We start from the raw sequence: 23,679 nt of genomic DNA on the forward strand, positions 1-23,679 counted from the left end.
GATTGAATTTCACAGCAAAACCAGTTGTAATTTGGAATATCCATGATTACGTCAGCCCGATGCGTTTGATGAAAGTGATTGTGGTTCTTGGGGCATCACGTTTGATGAGTTGCCCTGGGGGCAGCGCTCTCGCAGAGTGCGCGAGCGATTGGAACCCAGGCCGAAGCACGAGCCTGTGTGGACCTTTGGATGTGGTGATTGTACCAGTTTACATAAAATACACCGCCACCGAAGGTCATTTACTCATCTTATTTTACCTTAAACATGGGGAATTTCAGTTTAAAGTGTCTTGAAAGTGGGTTTTCTTTGGGTCCACGAACGAATTAATTCACTCCATTATTTATTATTGGGAAAATATTTTTGGAATCCGAACTTTTTGCAATCCGAACAGCCTCCTGGAACAAATTAAATTTGGATTCTGGGGGCACCACGGTATAGGCAAACACCTATACTCCGATCTCTAGCGGTAGCGCACGGTGGACGCACGGTCGATGCAGACTGCAACGGAGGCCGTACGTAGGTGTACGGCAGGCGTAGGGGAACCGTGCGTCGACCCTGCGTTGCCCGCAGGTAGTCACACAGACCGCAAGGCCACCGTACGGCGACCATGGAAATAGTGCGGCCGCCGTAATTTTGGGGGGTTGGGAAAATTCATTTTTCATTGAGAAGAGCTTATGGCAGCCACATGAATAACGCAAGCCCACCGTACGCCCTACGTACGGTCGACGTGGAACACATCTACGTCATAGCTTGGCTTATCGAATTTCTACGGCGAACGTAGAAATGAAAAAAGTTATAACTCCGCGTTATAATTCCGCGGCGACCCTACGGCCTGTAAAATATAGCCAAATGCCGTAGGACCGCCCTGAGGCCACCTCAGTTTCTCTGCGGCCGCCACACGTTTCTGTCAATTCAGAGGGCGTACGGCCGCCATATCCTCACCGTAAAGCAAATGTGACCTAGGCCTTAACGCCACTTTTTGCTTTGTGTGTGCGGCGTAATAACCAATTCACGAAGACCTATTAGCAAAATTTAGCACTGATTTATTCTCCAAATTTATAGCTAATCAAATTCCCTGTTTTTTTTGTTGTTGTTGTTTTGTTGTTGTTCATCGGCATGGCAATCACAAACTGATGTACACAGGTTATTATGGCACTTAATACACCACGACAGGAGGAACTAATTTCCCCAATTTGAGATTTTATCCTTGGCCTTCATGCTTTTTAGGCTTGTTAGATTCTTTGATTATGAAAAACAAAAAAAGCATCTTTCAAACCTTAAAAGTACATTAACGAGAGAACAACAAACATATTTGATAGTGTATCGAGCGAAGTAAAATTGAGTGAAGATCGAAATAGGTCCAGAAATTTAATTTTAAGGGTCACTGTGACCTCATTTTCAGGAATGTACTCTCCTAATTATATGTTAATGAATATATATTCAAAGATATTCAAGATAAATCTGTCCTCAGTTCCCCCTAAAGCAATAACCCCTAAAGATTTTGTTTGTGGGTCAAGACCTCATTAACGGCCAAACTTTACATATAATTTCTGTTCGACAGCAAACCTTGTCAACTCACTTCCAATGAATTGTTTTTCCATCATCTTTGGAATGAGAGCACATTTCCATGTGCAATGAAGATGTGGCTAATATTCTCAATGATTGATGGACTTTCAGCTAAATCATCTTATTACAGCCATGTTACTTGGGCCAACACCATAATCAGCCGTTCATTTTCGAATCATAATTGCCAGGCCCATTATATGTTGGCGATATTATAGTGATTGACGATGAGAGAAGATTCTGTTCAAATTGCCTGACGAGTGAAAACAGCAAATGAATGACATTCGTGACTTGTTTTGTCTAATTTGTGTTTTTGGAAATCTTCCACAGCAATTTCAGCCCAAGCGTTTTTGCCTCACTTTTAACCCTTATTCCAGGGAGGCCGTGAGCCTGACCTCATTCTTGCATAGTACGGCGGAGCGTGAAGCCCGAGCCAAGGCCGAGCTGCAGGACTTCATTGAGGGCTTAATTGAGCGTGCTGAGAGGGCCGAGCAAGCTTTGGGACGGTTCCCACCAGGCCCACAGCAAGCCTCGGCCTTGACGCTTCCATCGCCGGCACGAGAGGTCGCTCCTGCGGCTCGCCTGCGCAGGGAGTGGCAGAGGCAGCATCGTGGCCAAAGCAGTGGAGAGAGTAGTGGATTCCTCTCTGCCGCCGAAGCAGGGGGGAGCCGTGGCCCACACAAGCCTGGTACAGGTTGGAGAATCAACCAAGGTTTGGGGAAGGTTTATTAATGTTTTGCCTTGATTTTTTTCCCCCCATTAATCCAAAGCAAATATTAAAACAAATGATGTGCATTCATTGCAAGTTCCTATTTAATTGCAATTGCCAATGCTTCTTGTCAAGTGTGAAACAATGGAAGATAAAGTACGTGTTCAACATAATTGGCTGATATCAAAGGCAGAATGATCCACTTTGGATCATGCGAGCCTGATGTATAGTCTACAGCATGTGAAAGGCACAGACATCATTTTTGCTCCTCCCTGAGCCTTGACTTGTATTTTAATGAAGATGGTTATGTGGAAAGGAAGTTGCAGGACAGTTTTGTTATTCATTCCTATTCATTTCAACCCCACCATGTCTCTCTCTCTTTCTTTCTCTTTCTCTTTCTCTTTCCACAGGTTTGGTAGGTAATGGTGATGCAAGCGGTGATGGGCACTACAGCCTGCATGGCCTGGAGTCTGGAGGGCTAGACTGGGGGGAGCATCCAGACTACCTTCCTGGCAGCCCTTCAGTTGAGACAGAAAGTGGTAATGAGATCATCACAATAGTAATATTAATACTCGTATGATTGCTGTCGAGTCAGTTTTATGCCACATGCCAGTTGGACATTGATTTATAGACCAACAGAATGATTTGGTTGTCGCATGTTTGCCTCTCAGCTATGTGCCTTGGGGGTCGATTCCTGATTGATGGGGGTTACATTGTTACACTTCAAAAAGGAACTTGTCATCTTCATTATGGTATTTTCCATGACTGTGTGCCTTCAAGCAAGAAACCCATTGAAATTCCAAATCAAATTCAAATTCCAAAACTTTAAGCAAGTAACCCAGTGAAATTCCAAACACCTGCCTCCTAGTCTGATGCATATTTAACTCAGCTTCGGTTGTCGCCATCTCGGTACCATGAGAAAGAGGTTTTCTGGCTGGTCAAGGTCACTCGACTCGACTCGCTTCGCGTCAAGGCCGAGGGTCCTTTTCTCAGGGAGATGTTTTCATTCGTGTATTATTTGATGGTAGACTCCAAATTGAGTGTAGTTATGATTTATATCTTGTGATGTTCTTTGATGCCTCTGCAGCTCACTGCTAACCTACAGCTCATGCATGGATGTAAACATTCGGCAAACAATTGGTTTTTTTGGGGGTTTTTTTTTTAATTTGATGACCCATTTTACATGTGAATGGCTCGTATTTAATGACTCATTTTAATCTGAATGCATCACATGAAATAAATAATTCATCGGCGTGTTTTGTTTTCAAATGACAACTAACCTTATGTGTTGCAGAAGATGCTAGCACCGAGTTCACACGCAGTGCACTCGCTTGTGTGTTTTCCTTCCTAGACACGAGAAGCTTGCTCAAGGTGATGTGATGTTTTTCTTTGTTTGTTTTTTTTTTTTTTTTTGCTCTGATATGAAATCCAGTGAATGCATGGTATTCCTTTTTCTCTCTTTTTCTTTTTTTGGGGGGTGGGGGAAGGCTGGGGGGTGTCAGCCTACAGATTACATATGTGAAAATTTTAGGGAGGGTTGGGGTTGATCGAGACAGGTGAGAAGAGAAGAGATTGGAAGATGAGAAGGGAAGTGAATGTTGTGTTCTGGGAAGTGATGGGTTCAAAAATGTCACCTTTTTATACAAAAAAATACTATGTATATACGAGGACAGGGAGGATAGCCTAGACGTATGCACACTCGTCCTGAGCTGTCTAGCCTGGCTTCGTATGTCGACCCAGCTATGAACTTGTCATCACAGTGTTATCACAGTGAGCATCGATGTACATGCGCCATGCATTGGAAGGACGTTATGCCATCACTGTAAGCATTGGTGAACTTTAAAGATTTCACGATGTCTTTTGTGAAGAGTGGGCGAATTATTGTTGGCACTCTGAGCCAATTCCAAATTCCTGTCTTGACTGACTGCCGGTTGGCTAACGGCAAACCACCCACCCTAATCTTAGCCCAGGAAATGCTTCGGCTACATTGATGTTCTGTCGAGAGTACAGTACAACTGATTCATTGAGTATGTCCATGCCCCCCTTGTGTCCCCTTCGCAGCATGCTTGTTGTATGAAGAAAACACATTTGAAAACCTACCACAAGTAAATATTTTGAGCTGTCATAATTTACTCCCATAGAAAGGTGGAGCATCATACGCCATTCAGGGGAAGTATGTTTACTCTGTATTTTGACATTTCAATCCTGGTGCACCTTGTCTTTGTTCATAGTTCTTGGCATCCTTCATGTTTTCTCCTCATCAAAAAGGAACGGATATTCCCTGGAAGTTAGATTGTGGCTCATTTGGCAAGTTGGTTGATTGTTGTTAACCTTCTTGGTATAAAATTGTGGACAATGAATTGTTGACAGCGGCTGCGGAAATTGCTCTGGAGACCAATCGATCGATCACTTGTTGAGAATCTGCAGGTTGCGTCGCTATTATCTGAACATGGCTACATCACCGAGCATTACCCGTTGGCATGGAGTACACTTGGTGCTTTGCTGTCTTAAATCCAGCAGCATCAGGCTTTGAACCTGAAATCACTAGATCACAATGCAGGAGCTCAGTCAGTTGAGCCAACCCGGAACCTGTCTGGTAGTTCATCATTCTCTGGTGCTCTGCCCAAAGGCAGGTTCATTGCTGCCAAAATAGTCAAAGCAAAGATACACCAGGTGGTTTGCCTTTATCTTTATCTTTGCCTTCCCAGTAGTGGTCAGCGCAATAATTTGTTGTTGAGGTTGTATAGCCCCGGACTGTTCTCTCGAACAATCCCACTGCACAGAGACAGCCGATCAATCTCCCAGGAGTGACTCGGAGATCCCCCACATCCAGGATGCTGTACCCCCACATTCACGAAGTCAGGGCCACGACCAAAGTAGAGAGAAAGAAGACACAAGAGGGAAAGGGCCGGTCCATGTGGACCAATTGGCACTTTGAACGTGAGCGTGCTGCCCTGACGAATCTGGGCAGCATGAAAGAATGGGGAAGATTTGGCTCCCGACTTGTGTTTGGGGGTATAACCACCACAAAGAGGCATACCCGCTAATTGCACAATTTGGTATTTGGCTAGGGTGCTGGTAATAAATTTACATACTCAGGAACCATTGCTGGCAGACAGGACACCCAGCTTAATGTCGATCTGAGGGAAGAGACGCACATCATGATGCAACACCTTGCCTTCAAAGCACAGATAAAACACTTTATATTCTGGGCAAGAATCAAACCAAGACTAGCCAGCTCAAATGTAAGTGTGGAACTGTGCACAAGCCTGTTTGATGGAGGTTTATCTAATGGATTAGTTTTTCAGAAAATTATTTTTAAAATCTGTTTTGTCGTGAAAGGTGACGGTTAATGGTGACCAAGTTAAAAAATATAAATTAAAAAAAGTAACTATCCCTCTAAATATTGGTAATATTTTGAGTGAGCAGGAGATTGCAAAGATTTTGGGTTTTGTCTTCCAGGCAGCAGAGGTATGCAAAGCCTGGCGCCGCGTGGCACGAGACCCGACTCTGTGGACCCGTGTCGTCCTCGAAAATGCTCGAGTGGCCTCCAAGGTGAAGAAAACTTTTGCAATCACATTGGTTTCTCCAAAAAGACTCCAGGTGCATGATGAAGACCTCCGGTGGATTTAGAGCCAGCACGAATTGTCACCTTTAATTAAATAATGCTCTACATTCGAGCTTGTATTACAGCACCGCTCATCGAAGGGATGGTGGAGACCATTGTACTTGATCAGAGTCAAGGAGAAGAGAGAGAGAGTGGGGGTTGAGTGAGAGAGATAGATCGATATACTGTATGGCTGTGCGAGTCCGCACGTACATCATCTTTCATAGAGTTCGCCTTGTGTGTGAAAGGGGTTACTCAGACAAATACTCCAGCAAGGTCTGCATTGTTAAATGTTCTGTCTTGTCGAACATGCGAAGGATATGATGTTATCGCACATGTTAAAATTTTCTTGTACGAATCAAAAATATTGTCATCTTCACTTTAATGTAGAATCAGTGAATATATTGTTGTAGAAATGAATGAATTGGTGAATGCAGCTTAGTATACTCAGTTATATCCAAATTATACGTCTCATAAGCATGAAGTGATTAATTGTGATATTAGATATGCATAGTTTATGTAAGATTAGATGACGTCTCCACCTCATAATGTCTGTCTAAAAATGCTGATACTTTTTTTTTTGTATACAGAGGCTTGTGTAAGAGCAAGAACACTACGGATCAGGACGCAACAGAACAAAAGGAACAGACAGAGAGAGGGAGAGAGGGAGAGAGAGAGAGAGAGAGAGAGAGAGAGAGAGAGAGAGAGAGAGAGAGAGAGAGAGAGAGAGAGAGAGAGAGAGAGAGAGAGAGAGAGAGTTGGGGGGGGGGACCTACAGCAAGGTTGAAGGACAAAATAGAAGGAGACTTGGACAAACATTGTGTGGGGAGGAATGAGGGCAGGAAAGCACATATAGGGTGGACAAGATTGAAACAAAAGGAAACTCTCAGGAAGGAAAAACTGGAAATTTGTAAGGAGGAGGGCTTGGGGTTGGGGTGGGGGGGGATGAGGGGTGAATGACAGGGAGAAAAGACAATGGTTTTTGAATTGGAGAGGATCTCAGATGATGGTGAACAGATATCTTGAAGACCTGGAGGGAAGACTGAGATTGAAGAGAATGTGGATGTTTGTTCCACAGGTGGGAGAAAAGCAGAACAAATGAATGGAGGTGAGCAGTAATCCTGGATTTTGGGTGTTTCACCAGAAGGGGGTTGTTTATGGACTGTAGGAACGCGGTGGGGGTGGGGGAGGAGTAAGGGACAAAACACGGAAAGAGCAGAGGGTAGGAGATCAGAAATGATGTTGTAGAAGACATAGAGACCACTGACCTGTCTGCAGTGGGGAAGTGAAAGGCCCATAGACTCAGCCTTGGCGTGGAAGATCCCAATGATCTTGAAGGCCTTGGTTTCCATGGTATCAAGCTGAGCAAGGTGCGAGGTGGGGAGCTAGACCAGAGGAGAGACAAGTACTTCTTCAACCTGAAGATAAAGAACTTGTAGGTAGATAGGAGTTCAGATGTGTCAAATAAGGACTTTGTATGAGAGAGAAAATGCTCAGTCAGTGACTGTCTTCAGATGCCAACTTTGAAATGTGGTTTGCCCAAGAAAGATCATGGCTGATGGTGAGACCCATCAGTTTGAATGACTGAACTTCCTCAAGAAGATTGTTAAAAAAGTAGATGGGAGGGTTTGTCAGATGGTGTAGAGCGAGAAAGCTAGAGGGCTCGAGAGACCCTGGGACTGGGTTTGAGACTTGTCATGATTGAAAGATATATTCCAAGTATTTGACCAACTTGTGATTTTGTCAAGGTCTGAAGAGTGTGAAGAGGCTGCTGCCTGCCTATATGAAGGATGACGTTTGCATTTTGACCAAATTTTTTCATGTCCTTACCTCTGTAAATCTGTCTGAATGTTTCTTTATTATTATTATTATTATTATTATTATTATTATTATTATTATTATTATTATTATTATTTTTAGCGTTTTCGTTGGCCTTGACATTCCAGCTGAGCGGGAAAAATGAAAATTGCTCATAGATCTGGCAGAGGCATTGGTAGCCATCGAGGTAAAGGGTGACAGACAGGTTTTCCCCAACCATGGACGAGGCCGCCGACCAATGGTGAGCAAGATGGGAGGGGTGTGGCATATTATCGCTGACTTGTGAGCCCATGGGGATAAATGGGTGGAGAAACAGCGGAAGTGAGACAAGTTATCCTGAATTGCCAAGGGGAAAACCATGGGTTCTCACCTGACAATTTAAAGCGAAACTACGCCCTCTCCTCCTCCAGCTTGAGCATGGGATGTTTGCATTGCCGTGGATTGTTGAGAAAGTAGATGGGGTGGGGGGGGGGAGGGTTCCAGAAGGTCCTTTCGTAGAGACATAGTGAGAGTGTGAGATTTGTCAGGATTGAAAGACATGTTCCACGTGTTGGACCAGCTTGTGATTTTATCCAGATCTGCAGTGAAGAGGCTGCTGCTTGCCAATCTGATGGATGACAGATGGTACGGCAAAGGGTGGAGTCATCAGCAAAGAGATAAAGAGTATTTTCCAGAGAGTCAGAGAGATCATTGATGAAAACCAGAAAAAGAACAGGGCCCAGAACGCTGCCTTGAGGAACTCCAGCCTGGACAGGAAGAGGGGATGAAAGAACTCTATTTTGGGCCACACGTTGGCTGTGACAGGAGAGCCAGACCGTATCAAAAGCACATGATATGTCTAGCGAGATGGCTCTGATGTCATGTCTGGCATTGAGGATGCCTGTCCATTTTTCATCAATCAGGGTATAGTGACCTGGTCTGAATCCAAATTGGTGATCGGAAATCAGGCCAATGGAGAATAGGAAGGATTTAATGTCAGAAGCTATGATGGATTACATAACCTTGCTGATGATTGGGAGAAGGCTGATTGGTCTGCAGGTGCAGAGATCTGTTTTTGCACCTTTTTATACAGAGCGGTAATGTTTGCTGAATTCCAGCAGATGTCAGATGACCTTGAGAAAATGAGAGGGTGAATAGACCAGAGAGAGGGTGAGCAACAGCAGCAGAACAGGTTTTTAGGACACCTGGGCTGATGCCATCTGGATGAGTTGCAGAATCTGAGTCGAGGTTTGACAGCAAGCTCTCCACGTTGTCAGGAGAAAAGGCCACAGAGCACAGCAACAGCTGTGTGCAACTTGGTAAGATGGGTACAGAAAGTAATGGGTTTCGGACACAAGATTTAGAAGTAAACACGGAGTTTAGGCATTCAGCCTTTTCACATGTATTGTCAGCTGTGCAGCCATTTGAGGTAATGGAGGGGATGGAGGGGGAACATACACCAGAAACAGACTTAACTAGATGCCAACAGGATTTGTAGGTGAAACACAGGTTTGAGAGTTCAGACTTGAGAAGATAAAAATGTTGATTCCTGGCTCTACTGAGGGTAGACACCACATGTTCTGAGCTTTTTGGAAGGAATTGAGATTGCCTTCGGTTGGAATAGCCTTCCATGAGACAAAGGGAAGTTGTTTCAGGACAACTGCCTCACCACAAGCTTCAGTGCACAATGGGCAGGAGGAAGGGGAGGACAACTGAAGATGAGATGGGATAAATCTGTGCATCGGGGAGAGAGAGAGAGAGAGAGAGAGAGAGAGAGAGAGAGAGAGAGAGAGAGAGAGAGAGAGAGAAAGAGAGAGAGAGAGAGAGAGAGAGAGAGAGAGAGAGAGAGAGAGAGAGAGAGAAAGAGAAAAAAAAAAAAATAAATAAATAAATAAAATAAAATTAAAAAAAAAAAAAAGTTTCTATGAAAGAAAGTTTCTATGAAAGAATTCCCAGAATGAGTTGATGTCAGAGGAAATAGAGATGGGAGACCAGTCTGGAAGTTTGATGGCTGCTTGAGGTCCCTGCCACTAGGCCTGAGTGAAATGCCAGATTTGACGGCGCTGAGCTAGTTCTCTAATAACAGTCAGAGAGATGTCTACTTTGACAAGCATGTGGTCAGATGAACCAATTGGAGCGGAGGAAGAACAGCAAATATTTTCAGGGAAATTTGTCAAAATCAGATCCAGAAGAGATGGAGTACCATTGGTTGAGATCCGCGTCAGGAAGTTGATCAGTTGAGTCAGTCCCAATGGGTCACAGAAGTGTTTTGCTGAAGTGCCATGACAGGTGAGAGAGGTACCCACACCCAGACAACTGCCATGATGACAGTTGAAGTCGCCACATATGAGGAAGAGAGAGAGAGAGTTGGGATGGGAGGATAGAAGTTGGTCCATGTTTTTGGCGAGCGAGATGTAAATGTAGTCATCACTGTTTGGTGGACAACACACATACAAACAAGAGGTGGGAGTTGAGGGGAAGCCATCGCCAGAGGTATTCCTAGGGGTGCGGGGGAAAGAGGGTAGTGCATGGTGAGTGAGGAATAGAGTCTTTGATGAAGAGAGCAACTCCTCCAGCAGGACGAGGCTCAGATCTGTCATACTGGAGGAGGGAGTAACCAGGGAGAGATACTTGGGAGTCAGAGACGTCTTGAGGGAGGAAAGTTTCTGTTAAGCATATTATATTATGTCTGGTTTGTCAGTGGCAAATTGTGTCAAAAGATCTATCAGGTTTGAGTGAAGGCTCCGGATATTTGAGGTCCACACTATTAAGGCAGAGGGAGGGGAGGAGGTTTTGGATGCAGGGGAAGGGTGAGGGTCGGATGAGGGAGGAGGGGGGAAGGTAAGGAGAGTTGTTGAAAGAGTCTGGGGGATTGCAGATGAGCTAGAGGAGAAGGCAGGATGAGGAGGAGAAAAGACTCAGTGGTGATGGGTTGAGGGACAGAGGGGACTAATAAGAGTGGGGGCAGAGGGCAGTTGAAGATTGGAGGAGGTGTAGTGATGACATGAGATGATACTGCCTCACCCATATTGAATATTTTCCTGATTCCAGAATGTTCCTCTGAATCAAAAGTCTTGGGAATCAACACAGATGGATTATTTGTGTAAATACAGCATAAAGGTCTGTTCTATTGTATTTGTTTTAAAATCAATGAAGTTGTCTCGGAGTCCAAATTATTTGGTTGGCTTTGCTTTTTTTTTGTTTTCTTCTTCCTGAGATAAAGGTTTAAAATAATTACTAAAAATAATGGTGAGCAACCAAAGGCAAAAAATTGCTCTGAATGGAAGCATGCTGGGTATTTAATGGGGGCTACAGCACTCTGCACTCGGTTGTAGACCTAGTATTCAGGCCCAACTTGCATCTTCTGATGTAATGTGCTTACAGTTTCTGCACACACTTTCACAATGGTGCGTCCTAACGCGAATTCTCATCCTGCACAACCTTCGTCCTCGTGCGAGACAGAAGGCCGAGAGCCGGGAGGAATACGCTCGGTGCACTCGGTACGTTGGGCTACTGCACTTCCCTCTCCATTCGTGGGCACTTCAAATCATCCGAGTGAAATATTTTTTGATGTTCTGCATTTTCAGTCTCATTTAGGACTTGTATTCAAACATACAATATTTATTTAAGAGGAGTTTTTTTTTTAACTTTTAATACAATGTTACACAGGGTTTTGTATCCATGAAAGTAAAATGTGAGTTTTGAATTTGAATATACATTTATTTGATCCTTTTAAAGATTTATTCCTCTGATACAAAATTTGCCCTGGTCACATTCTGCTGTTGGAGTTTCTCATGATCGTATCCATTCTGGAAAATGACTTGCTGACTGCAACATCAAAAGCAGCTATTTGTGTGATAGCTTTGTAAAATGGTATTTAATGCCTAACTGATTGGATTGCATTCTGCCTTAACCACCTAAGCAACATTATACCTAATATGGGAGGTGTAATAGGTGAGCACCATTTGTAATCGGTGAGGGTTCTGTGATGTGCATATATCACAAGCATGATGGGCACAATAGCCTCCCCCTATGTTTTATGGCTTCTTGTGTTTCCTTGTGAAAAGTTTCATTATCATTTGGTGCCAGCAGGGGACGCTGCACGGTTGCTTATCATTTATGGGAGGAATGGGTTATGCTGATGAATGCAGGCGGACACAGAGGTAGAGTGGGGGTAACCCATTGCCTCTCCCCCATCCCCTCTGTCTCTGCTTATTTCTGTCTTTCTCTCTCATGCTTCTCTGTGATTACAGGACCTGCCTCGAGGAGGGCTTGGAATCGGTCCTCAAAGCGGCAGGACCTCACCTTCGTGTATTGCGAGTGTCTGACTGCCCCGGTGCCCTTACTGCTCGGGTGCTATGGTTAGCAGGCTGCCATTGCCGTAGGTTGCAGGCATTCACCTACAGGTGTGGCTTTCTTTGCCAATATGTCCCATTGAGCAACCCTTCCATAAACTGCTCACCATGGAGTATGTTGTCAGATCTGATATTGATCAAAATTTGATTGATTTACTGCTGTATTAGCATGATGTGCAATTCAAGTTTTGGTTCCAATAGTATGCTGTTCTTGAGAAAGAATAATTTTCAGTTTTTGCAAGGAATGCAGGAGGAGGCCATTAGGCCCATCAAGCCTGTGCAATTGTGCCCAAAATCTTTGTACCTCCTCCACCTTACTACATCCAGATATCAATATCTAACTCGATTTTAAAATAATCCACTGACTATACTGTCACTACCCTTGCGGGGAAATGTTTCTATGCATTCACCACTCTGTATCAATGTCCGTTCTGCTGAAAAGTTATTCTGCACTTTTATCTGTGACCTTTCATTTTCTTACATACCGCTATCAGATCCCTCGCAATAGCCTCCTTGAAATCTTAATACGATTCTTACCAAATCCTAATCCCTGCTTCCTTTTATAGTTCATCCCTGTCATCACAACTTGCTTTTGTCATTGTGCTTTGGTGGTTGATGGTAAAAGAGTGATTCTATGGTTACTTCGTGGTTAGAAGGTGCCTCCAAAGATGCACACAATTTGTGATGTTCTCTCTTTGTGTGCATTCTAGGAGCACAGCTGAGCCAGTGAGCCCAGAGGCAATCTGGTCACTGGGAGCTGGTTCTTCTGAACTAATCTCTCTTCAAGTCACACCTACATATCCTTGGTGAGATCCAGTTATGTGTTGTTCCAGGGATAGCCTTGAAATATGAAGCATCATCATATGGGACAGTGTTCAGAATTTGAATGACACTTTGTTGGAGTCATGATTGGACCCATCGTATGCCTATGTCATCCATCTCACGAATATATATATATGAGTGCAGACACCGCATCTTTACTCCTGCCACCGAAGGTGGATGGTGGTTATGCTTTCACCCCTGTCTGTCTGTTTTGTTTGTCTGTTTGTGAACAACATATCTCAAAAAGTTGTCGATGGATCTGTATGAAATTTGGTGGAGAGCTCGGGTATTTGACAAGGACAAAATGATTAGGTTTTGGTGAAGATCTGGATCCGAATCCGGATTTTCAGTGATTTTTCACCATTGAGAGATGTGGCCAAAAACGACATTTTGCAGGATTTCTGAAAAACTTGGTGGGCAGGTTATTGTATTGATTCATTTTTGGTGAAGATCCGAATCTGGATCCGGATCTGAGACTTTTTAAAATAATTCTTCACCATTGAGTGATCGGGCTAAAACGATATTTATAACATGATATCTCAAAAAGTTATGGACGGATTCGGAAGAAACTTGGCGGATGAGTTGATTGGGTGACACGAACAAGCTGATTTAATTGAAGTTCAGATCCAAATTCAGATCCGGCCTATCAATGGAATACAAAATGTAAACTAATCAACCTGGTGGAGGTATGCGCTCCATCGAGTCCCTTCTAGGTTTTTTTCTTTCTTAATTAACTTTAATTGTCAGCTGGAATTGGAATTTGTGTATACATCACATGGAGAACAAAAACAATAGTATGTACTATGTACTTTTGTTTGCATTACACAGACATGAGGAGACGATGGCCAAAAACAAATGGTATATGGGATTTGAACCTTGGTTCATCTTCCTCGTATTTCAGATGCAGCACAATGCTGTGAATCGGATCATTTGCTTGGGGCGGGGGGGGGAGCATGGATGTGCCACTGATGCAGTGCCCCTTGTAGATTAGAGCAGGAATTTGGATTTTAGCCAGGGTGATGGTGCTTGCACAAGTTCTCTTCCCAGAGGACACTGAGGGATCTTTAACATCCACCAACTTATTCCAGCAGACAGAGTAAAATTTGGCATCCATCCAAGGGGTGACACATATTGATACATTTCCCTCCAAGCAAAACACCAGGATGACGGTTTGTAAGCTGGGCAGAGATTCAAACCCAGGCTTTATAGCTCAGAGGTGAGTGAACATACCTCTAGGCTCTCCTGCCAGCTGTTTACAAGTGGTTCATGTATAAACATTAAATGGCTAACACATCCTCTTTTATGTATACAAAATCTCAGCTCATTACCACATAACCACAGACGCTGTCCTTACCAGAGACTCGAGGGTGAGTCTTCCATAGTGGAGTGGGCAGTGTTGTGGATCTGGCCTATCGGGTAAAATGTGGAATTGATTATAATAGTTATTTCATACTGCATGTTAACACAAGTACAGTAAAATCCCGGTAAATTAATAAAAGGTGTCAAGTACATGTTTGGAAAGATCTCGCCACCCCGCCCAAGTGTGGGTATCTACACCTGCAGTTCCCCCCTCCCTACTTTCATGAACCTTCCCCTATTGTAATCTGTTGCTGTATGTCCTTTCTTTTGAGTTTACAGCCAATTGGCATGCCCCCCCCTTCCATGATTGTGTAGTCAGCATGAGGATATGAGACAGAGCAGACACAGGACCACATACTCAAGGGAAATGGACCACATGTCGTGTGGAAATTTCTCTGCTTGCCCCACCAACCGGCATAGGCCAACAATCATTGCTGACAAGTCTCGTCAGCCAATATGCGCATGCTGGGGATAGTCCGCTACTTCCTGTGGGACTTTATATAAACCCACACACTGCACTTGTTCGTTCTCTCTCTCTCTCTCTCTCTCTCTCTCTCTCTCTCTCTCTCTCTCTCTCTCTCTCTCTCTCTCTCTCTCTCTCTCTCTCTCTCTCTCTCTCTCTCTCTCTCTCTCTCTCTCTCTCTCTCTCTCTCTCTCTCTCTCTCTCTCTCTCTCTCTCTCTCTCTCTCTCTCTCTCTCTCTCTCTCTCTCTCTCTCTCTCTCTCTATCTCTCTATCTCTCTATCTCTCTATCTCTCTATCTATCTCTCTTCTGTGTGATGCTGAGAGCTCTTGCTTCTGGGCCTCATTTGGCACCATAGCTTTATCTCTTTCATTTCTGATCATGATTGTTTTCTTGGCATGTACAAAAGTGAGTTGTCATTGACTTCTTCTGGGCAGTGTCTATATTGGACGAGTGATCCGAGCCATTGTTCTCCATAAGAGCATCCTCTGCCTAGCATCAAGGCCATGCAGCCATTACTGGCAATATGTTCCAGCTGCAGCATGGCCATCCACCACCTGCTCCCATGGCTTGACATAACCCTGATAGGGAGGCTAAAATGGGGTAGTACACCTTGCCCAAGGGTGGCCCACTGGTTAACGCATGCAAAGAAAGGCCGCTTCCTTTAAAAAGGATTGTTGCCTTTACTCCATAAAACCCTTAACCTTTGGTTTCAAAACCTGAACCACAAGGCAGCGACACATTTGGATTCAGTTTCCTTCTTCTCGATGAGCTCCATACCAAGGCTAACAAGCCCCATCTGCCCAAAACAACTGGTTTCAAGACTCGATTGATTTGCCTTTCACCTCTACACCCATTCGTGAGAATCCCCACCATGAGAAGACCGGTGCAAGGCTCGACTATCAGAGGCTGTTTGAGATGCTGAGTCATTGGAGTATGTTGTACGCATTGAGAGTCACTCCATGGCATAACGGTCATGGTGGTCTCTCCCATGGACCGTTATGAGATCATTGAGAACTTCTCCTCAATGTCACACCCATGGACTCTTCTTCTTTAACTGCCACATTTATTATCGCCTTATTTTGGGGTCAGCAGAGAGGAATTGTTGTGGTCAAAATCTTTGGTGAACCGGCTGGCCAGTTAAGAGATTCGACTGAAGGTGGCAGGAATTTGTAATTTGGTCAGGGTGCCGGTGATAACTCCCATACTCTTTGTGAAAGATGCCATGAGATATTTAACGTGCAACAATGCCATAGTTCTGGCAGATGGCTGCCTTTGCGTAACATCCTTCCGATGCACAGCACACACGCTGTTGCATCATTACCCTTGCCCAAGGAGAGGGGGTTGCGTTTGGGGTTGTCTGTCTGTCTGTTTGTTTGTTTGTTTATCTGCACAGAACTTTCATGTTTTTCTATGCAACCACTTGTCGGATTGAGACTAAATTTTCACCATCGGTGCAACTACTCATGTAAAATGATATAATGACAATTATGACGTCATTGGTCACGTGGTGTGGCACCCATATTGGAAAAATGGGGAAAAAAAATTGGACCTCTGTCTCTGAAACTGCATCAAGGAAAAAATTGAAACTTGGCACATGGAAAGTACTCCTCATGGGGAAAAAGTGTGATTTTTTTTTTAATGATGTCACAGGTGCCTTCATTATGACATCATATTTGCATAGGTAGAACGCTACATTTGATCAGTATGAAAAATTTTGAGGGTCATCTCGGGGTAAAATGGTACACAGAAAAATAATTGAAGACATCATCGGTCACGATATTCGGCAGCCATATTGTTAAAAATAATAATAATAATAATAAAACGTTCAAAAATCTTCTTTGAAATGGCTGAACAGATCGAGGTGAAACTTTACGCATATGACCACCTGCCACGAGGAACTAAAGGTTCACACATATAATGTCATAGGTCACATAGTTTGACAGCCATATTGGATTTACCCTAAAACCTATAAAAAAAAATCTTCTCCTCCAGAATAGCTGGACAGATCAAGGAGAAACTTCACACAAATGTTCCCCAAGCCATGGGGAATAATTTGTTCGTTTTGTTTCGCTAAATAATAATTGATGTCACATGGTTTGGCAGTCATAGTGGATTGAAGAACAATATTAAATAATGTTTTCTCTGGAACCGCTTAATCAATTGATGTGAAACTTCACAGTTATGATCGAGTAGTGATGTGGAATGCATGTTTTAAATTTCAACTTTATCGGACACATGGTCTGGCATCCAAAATTATTTAATTTTTTGATCTGTGTTGTTTTTTATTTTTTTTATTTTTAATTTTGGAATAAGGTTCACTTGGCTGTGCCCAGATGGGTTTGTGGGTGGAGTAGTAGGAGTTGAAATGTGAATCCTATCCAGGTTCCTCCTGATGACTTCATCTTTGCTTTTTGCTTGTTTGGGTTCCTTCTGATGACTCCAATGCAGGACTTGTACCTGTTTGGTTTAACATTTGATTTTGAATTGAATTTATTTTAATCCCATTGTAATTTCAATTGAATAATAATGAAAAAAAAAACGTCATGGGTCAGGGTCAGGTGTCCCATCAAAGTGGGATGTCTTGGTACCCGGTCATCATTGCCAGCAGTTAAAAAGTGACAGCTCTAATTATGTCTCATTAATGACATAACACACCAGTACACAAACATCACACAAAACAACACAAACACCACATAAAAGTCCTGGTGAGAGTCTGCAATCTCTGATTGCTCTTTTTCTTGTTCTTCATGTAAAACACCCTGGTGACAGTTTATGGCTGGGCCGATATTCAAACCAAGGGGAGACAGCTCTAATGTGACTGCTCATACCTCTAAGCTCTTCTGACAGCCCTGAAGTACACTACTCCTGTTAATTTGTTGATGTAGAATCATTGCTTTTGATATTGAAGGTAATTATTTCACAATTGGCTTGGCACTTCCAAGGCTTGATGTTCATGAATAGATACATTTTGCTTCACAATAAGGACATTACTTCAAAGGGTTATGGTTAGAGTTGACCCTTCCATTCAGCATATGTTATTTGCAAAAATAAATAAATGTTTTTTTCTAATGAAGTGGCTTAAAATATTACTTAAAGTTCAGTTTCGATGGAAGATACAGTATGCACTGCTTCACATTCTCCTACCACAGCATCAGACACCTGAGCCCCCAACGTCATCATCCCCCACCCCCATGATGCCCCCCATATCAGAGCCTCCCCTTCCACCCATGTCGGATCCAGAGCCCCCTTCCAACGTCGGCAGTGGAATCCCCCAATGTCGGCGCCAGAGCTTCCCCAACATCAATGCTCCCCCTCCCACCGTTGGCACTCCCCACGTTGGAGCTGGAGGTTGAGCTGTCATGTATACTTTTTGGAAGCCTTAAAAACCCACATCGCTACTTAGTGGTGGTAGTGTGGGTAATGGCTTTTTCCATTGCCCTCAATGCTCTGGACTTTAGTTGTTCAATTCCATTAGGCAGAAATTTTCGACTCTGCAATGAAGTGGTGACCTGTCTGGAATTGGTTGTTAGCTACAGAAACATTGATAAAATGTTGTGGGCACCGTGACGCTCTGTCAAGAGTATGTGGTTCTAGTCTTGAAAAACTGTTCCTGTAAATTAAAGTCTTTAAAAAACAGATTATTGCGTTTGAGGATAACAGAATGTTTAATACTTTGGTGATCATACTCTATCCGCTATGATGTAGATCACATGCTTTGGGATTTTTACAAGTGTAAGCTCTTTCAGATTTCTGTAGCCTGATGAAAGCAGATCAAGACAGCCCCATCTAGGATCAGTGGTACTGTAGTATTATTGGTACATGAAAATTTCCTGCTCTCGTCATCTGATACACAAAGCCGTGGTGGCTGTTGTTCCACCATGGGTGCTTTGGTGCTATACCACAGGTGCACCCTTGCCAGCCTGCGAAAAGCTGGAAGAGCTTGTGCTTTTTAATGTGTAGGTGTCACAGCTGCCTCTGCAGATCTGTTTGTGTGGACCAGAGACAAGATGGTGTGTCGCAGACGCTTCTTCTCGGTGAGGTTCCATGTGGCAATGACCAATATGGCACTTGGTTCCTGATCCTACAACACAGATGGGGTCTCAAACTCTCAGAATTTTGTACCACTTTTGTACAATACAATATAGCTTGAATACATTGGCAGAGTTTAAAGAGGCTTCTCCACCCTATGATCAATGCAAGCTGTCTGCCGCCCCCTTTTCCCATCTGTGCCCTTTCACCATCCCACCAATGTACTTGTTTATCTTTCTCAAAATTGTCAGGCCATACCCCCCTCACATGTGGGTTAAAATGCATTTACCTGGGTTAAAGTAGAGCAAAGTTGATGAGAAAGTAAGATTGTGGAGATAGAACATGTTCAAGTTTTTTTCACGACATGATCAGTTGAAAATAACTTTGTAGGGAAGCATTCACTGGTCATGTCACACTTGAATCAAAAATGTTTGCTCAGATTTGTGTATTTTTACGTCCGCCACCAAAAGTGGATGGAAGTTGTGTTTTCACCCCTGTTTGTTTGTCTGTGAAAAGGATATCTCAAAAAGTTATGGACGGATTCAGAGAGGAAATTTGGTGGACAGGTTGGGTGTGTGACGAGGCTGAATTGATTTGATATTGGTGAAGATCCAAATCCAGATGCGGACACGAGAATTTTTTGAGTGATTCTTCACCATTGAGAGAAAGTGCCAAAAATGACATTCATCCATCCATCCATCCATCCACTGTGCAGAGTATTGGTGCTGCCTAAGCAGTCTCCTGGGCTATTGGGCACAATCCTGGACAGCTCACCACTCCTACACAGGATACCAGCAAGCTGGCACTCATTTTGCCAACCTCAGAAGGATGACCGGCAGAGTCAACCCCACCTGGTATTAATTCAACAGAAAAGCAAGATTTTAATTCAGGATCCTCGGATCCCAAGCCCACCACCCTCACCATTAAGCCAACACCAGGCTGTTATAAAAACGATATCGAGCAAGATATCTCAAAAAGTTGTGGATGGGTTATGAGAACTTGGTGGATGAGTTGGGTATGTGACAAGAACAAGGCAATTTAGATTTTGTTTCAGGTCCGGATGAAGATCCCGCCTATCAGTGTGATACCAAACACAACGCGTTCAGCCTCGCAGATGTATGCGCTCTCCTGAGTGTCATTCTGGATGTATAGTATCTTGCTTATGCTGGACTCACTCACACATGCACCTTTATCACCAACAGTCAGCTCCACAAAACTGAACTCTCTAGAGTGGACACTTACTGTATAAGGTACCCAAGTATTTTTTGTTGTTGTTATTGGTCAACCATGTCTAGGCTTATGGAGGAGCTAGGACCTAGAACGGATCTGGACTTAACAGAACAAAAGTAGCAGCAGACCTAGAGATAGGACATACCAACAGCATGTTTGATAGACAAAATAGAGGGAGACTTGTAGAAATGAGCGATGTGGTGAAGAATTATGGCTAAGGGAGGATACAGTGGGTGAACAACATGGTTACATCCACAAACAACTCAGGAAGGAAAAACTGGAGACTTGGAAAAACGTGGGATTGGGGAGGGTGAATGGGGGTAGAAAAGATCATGGTTTTGGATGTGGAAAGATGGTGGTGAACAGCTATCTTGAAGCCCTGGAGAGAAAAATGAGATTCAAGAAAATGTGGAAATTGATTCCACGGGCGGGAAAAAAAGAGCACCAAATGAGTGGAGTGGTGGGGTGGGGGGAGGGGGGACGCAGCACGGAAAAGGCAAAGGGTGCAAGACCAGAAAGGAGGCAATCGGAGACAGAGACCACCGACCTGGCTTGCCTTTTTGTTCGCATGTTAACTGACAGGATAGATACTGAGCACACATTTGTAATCTTGATTCGCCATTTCACCAAAAGTGTCACTTGTGGTCAATCCATGTCATGCAACAGTGATTTGCACACAGTTTGTGCAATCTTCAAGGCACAAGTGCAGGGCTGATGAAATGCTGCATAGTATTGTGAGCAATTGGACACACAGCAAGGCTGTAGGATTTCATTTGGAGTAGTGCTTCTACCTTTGCACGACTATTTGAGGAGGTACACCTTCAATTTTCAAATTCAATGACAATCGTACACATTTCAAGCCGAAGTTATGAAATAGGCAAAATTAAAGACAAGAATGCATCAAATATAAAAATTAGGAATTCACGTTGTCTTGTTTGACATTGATGGGATTGGACTTCGAGTAAATGTGATGCCATCAGATGTTTCAGTGCCAGCAGAGGGAGTTGCATCTGATGACACTGCCTTTCAGATGCAAACATAAAGCGGACTGTCCCTTCTGCATTGGAAATTAAAGGTTGTACGTTATCTTTCAAAAAGTGGAGACCGATGTGTGCTTGTACTTTTGGCCAAATTGTCTGCACCACTTGCGCTACGTCGGAGTACTGGGATGGGTGTGACGGGCCAAATGTGGCCTCCTCCCTGTCTTGCATGCAATTCTACAATGTCTTTCTTAGTCATCTTACCAAAAACGATAACGAGTAATTTTCTTTGCCATTTGGGGGTCAGTTTTGTATTATGAGGCCTACTCAGATTTTACCCTGTTCATATCAGGATGCCAAATTCGATAATTTACCTGTGATTCTGACAAGTGGAACTTGACGTTCAAAATTCATTGCATGTACATGAACTCATTCTGTTCCCTCCCTTGACCCCACAGCCAACAGGACGGCACGTCAATGAAAAGCACGCTACGCATGATCGGCCGTTGCTTTCCCAACCTGCAGGGCCTTGGAGTTGGTGGTCCCGGCTGTGATGCAGAGGGATTGGCAGCGATCGGTCTGCAACTACAGTACATTTTCGATACCTCTATATCACCATTACAAATATTGTTGGATTAAATGTCCATCGTCGTGAAGAAAACGTTTCTTGAGTTCATTCAGTGGATTAATCTGTTCCTGTAATTTTGATTTGATGATAATTCGAACGATCCTTATTGTCATAATGGTGTGTGTGTGTGTGTGTGTGTGTGTGTGTGTGTGTGTGTGTGTGTGTGTGTGTGTGTGTGTGTGTGTGTGTGTTTTACTACTTGGTGAATTGAAAGCATAGAGGGATGACTCGTATTAGGCCAAGCATAGTTGCTTCTGAGTTGTGCAGTCTGGATTAAATTTCTGATGGAGAAGGATCCGACTACAAACTAAATTCCCTCTTCACCTGTTGGGGACTGGAGCACACCATCAATTTGAATGGAAAAAGAAAATGGCTCATTGTCTATCACTCACATGAGGATGTTAAGAGATCCTGAGATGCTTTTTGAAAATGACGCCATTGGGGCGAACCCATCATTGAGTCTTCCAATTTCTGCTACAAAGCTCAACAAGAGCACAAGTCGCTTTGTGCACTTCAGTGATCATTCTCATTCCAAATTTACAAAGTCAGTGAAGTAAGGTGAAATGATGTTTATTAATTTGCGCAACAGTGTGTGGTTGTGTATCCAGCCAAAGTCTCGGTTTGCCGAATACAAGATATTTGTGTTGAGGACCTCCCAAACCTTCAGGTACTGAACTTTAAGGGTCTCAACCGACTTTGCTTTGGGCCCATCTATTCAGTAGTTACGTGTGAAAGGTTCAAGCTGGTGGGTAGATGTTTCCTATGGGGCTGCAGAGAAGAATGGGTTGAGTTGTGACCTGTGTACACCTTGTAATCCTTGACTTGGTTGCGTAATGATTAAAGTGTTCGCTCCGAGTCTGGGAGGTTCGTGATTTGACCCTGACCCTGGCCGAGTCATATACCAAAGATTTTTTTTTTAATGATGCATGTTTCTTCGTTGCTTAGTGCTCAGCATTTAAAAAGGATACAGCATGCACAAACAACCATAGGTTGGCAAACATTGTGTCGGTACGATGGGCCTAATGGCCTCCTCTTGTCTTGAAGTTCCTTTTCAGGGAGCTCTTTTTATGATTATGATTATTATTATTATTATTCCTAGCAAGTTTGCCATTGCCAGCATGGGATTCAAAATGGGAGAGGGATGGAGGAGGCAAAAATGGAAATGCCATCTTCGTCATTGAGCTCGCAATATGGGAGCAACAATTCACATTTATTGCCGTGTCTGATGCAACTTAAATGATCTAATGGTGGCGAGGTGCTCCTTTTGAAACTGTCTGTTTGATATAAGTACCTTTTTGATGCCTAGGGTTCATAATAAAAAATTGTATTTGTGTCAAACCCAGTGACCAATTGCAAATTAATGGGACTAGCAAAGTACCCGCCCAACGGGTGATCTTGTTCCAAGCACGCAACATGTTCTTCTGATGCATACCTATATTTGGGCGGTGTATAGGCAACTGACAGCTCTGTATATGCAAAAACACAAAATAACCTGGGTTATGTGCATGAAGCAAAAACATAACCTACTGATTATGATTCAAAACACCTCACTGCACTGGAAACCGTGGGGACAGGAATACTGTGCTGTAAATAATGGAATCTTGTCATACCCTACCTCACCTGGAGGTGGCGCTACACGATACACATTGTCCCCCCCCCCCTCCCTGCTCCCCTCAAAAACCACCAGCAAAGATAAAAACACCCTATACATGTACATTAACTTGGGTCATGCCAATCCTTTGTCGCAAGTCTGGATGTAATCTACCCAGAACTGTAGGAGAAGTAGTGCAACAAGCAAAAACACAATCACCTGTCCGTGAATTATAGTTCGGATTATTATTTTACTGTCTTCAGATTTTATTCATTTTTTTTTATTCATAGGAATGCCTTATGATATGAACTTGAAATAATTAAACATAAACCGTATATTTAATTATTTTGTTTTTCGTGATGGCACGAGAGTTGGGAATGCTTCTTGTTTTAAGGAAAAACACTGGAGGGGTTTCGACAGGCTGTGCGGTACATATTGTAGATTTGTAAGTTTTCCCCATCTTCATGAAATGATGAATAACTCCTTCACTCCCCCCCCCTCTTCTTGTTCATTTTACTATAATGAACAACGAGCAGTACCATAC

The 23,679-nt window shown here is 43.4% G+C and overlaps 1 protein-coding gene across 7 annotated transcripts in view; it reads left to right on the forward strand.

Moving 5' to 3' along the window:
• Nucleotides 1–23,679, forward strand: part of LOC147015895 (F-box only protein 41-like) — a 97,515-nt gene that overhangs the window by 44,936 nt on the left and 28,900 nt on the right. For 3 of the 7 annotated variants that reach the window (XM_085848476.1, XM_085848480.1, XM_085848481.1), the window contains 8 exons: nt 1,941–2,275; nt 2,683–2,811; nt 3,567–3,643; nt 5,735–5,827; nt 11,061–11,176; nt 11,930–12,082; nt 12,742–12,837; nt 21,375–21,493. In XM_085848476.1, coding sequence (XP_085704602.1) covers nt 1,941–2,275; nt 2,683–2,811; nt 3,567–3,643; nt 5,735–5,827; nt 11,061–11,176; nt 11,930–12,082; nt 12,742–12,837; nt 21,375–21,493 — 1,118 coding nt within the window. Of the gene's footprint in view, nt 1–1,940; nt 2,276–2,682; nt 2,812–3,566; nt 3,644–5,734; nt 5,828–11,060; nt 11,177–11,929; nt 12,083–12,741; nt 12,838–21,374; nt 21,507–23,679 lie in introns of all 7 variants that reach the window. The other 4 variants (XM_085848477.1, XM_085848478.1, XM_085848479.1 and 1 more) reach the window with 4 other exon arrangements.

Source organism: Eptatretus burgeri, chromosome 12 (genome assembly GCF_056783735.1).
Source record: "Eptatretus burgeri isolate ZD-2024b chromosome 12, Ebu_testis_v1, whole genome shotgun sequence".
NCBI lineage: Eukaryota > Metazoa > Chordata > Myxini > Myxiniformes > Myxinidae > Eptatretus > Eptatretus burgeri.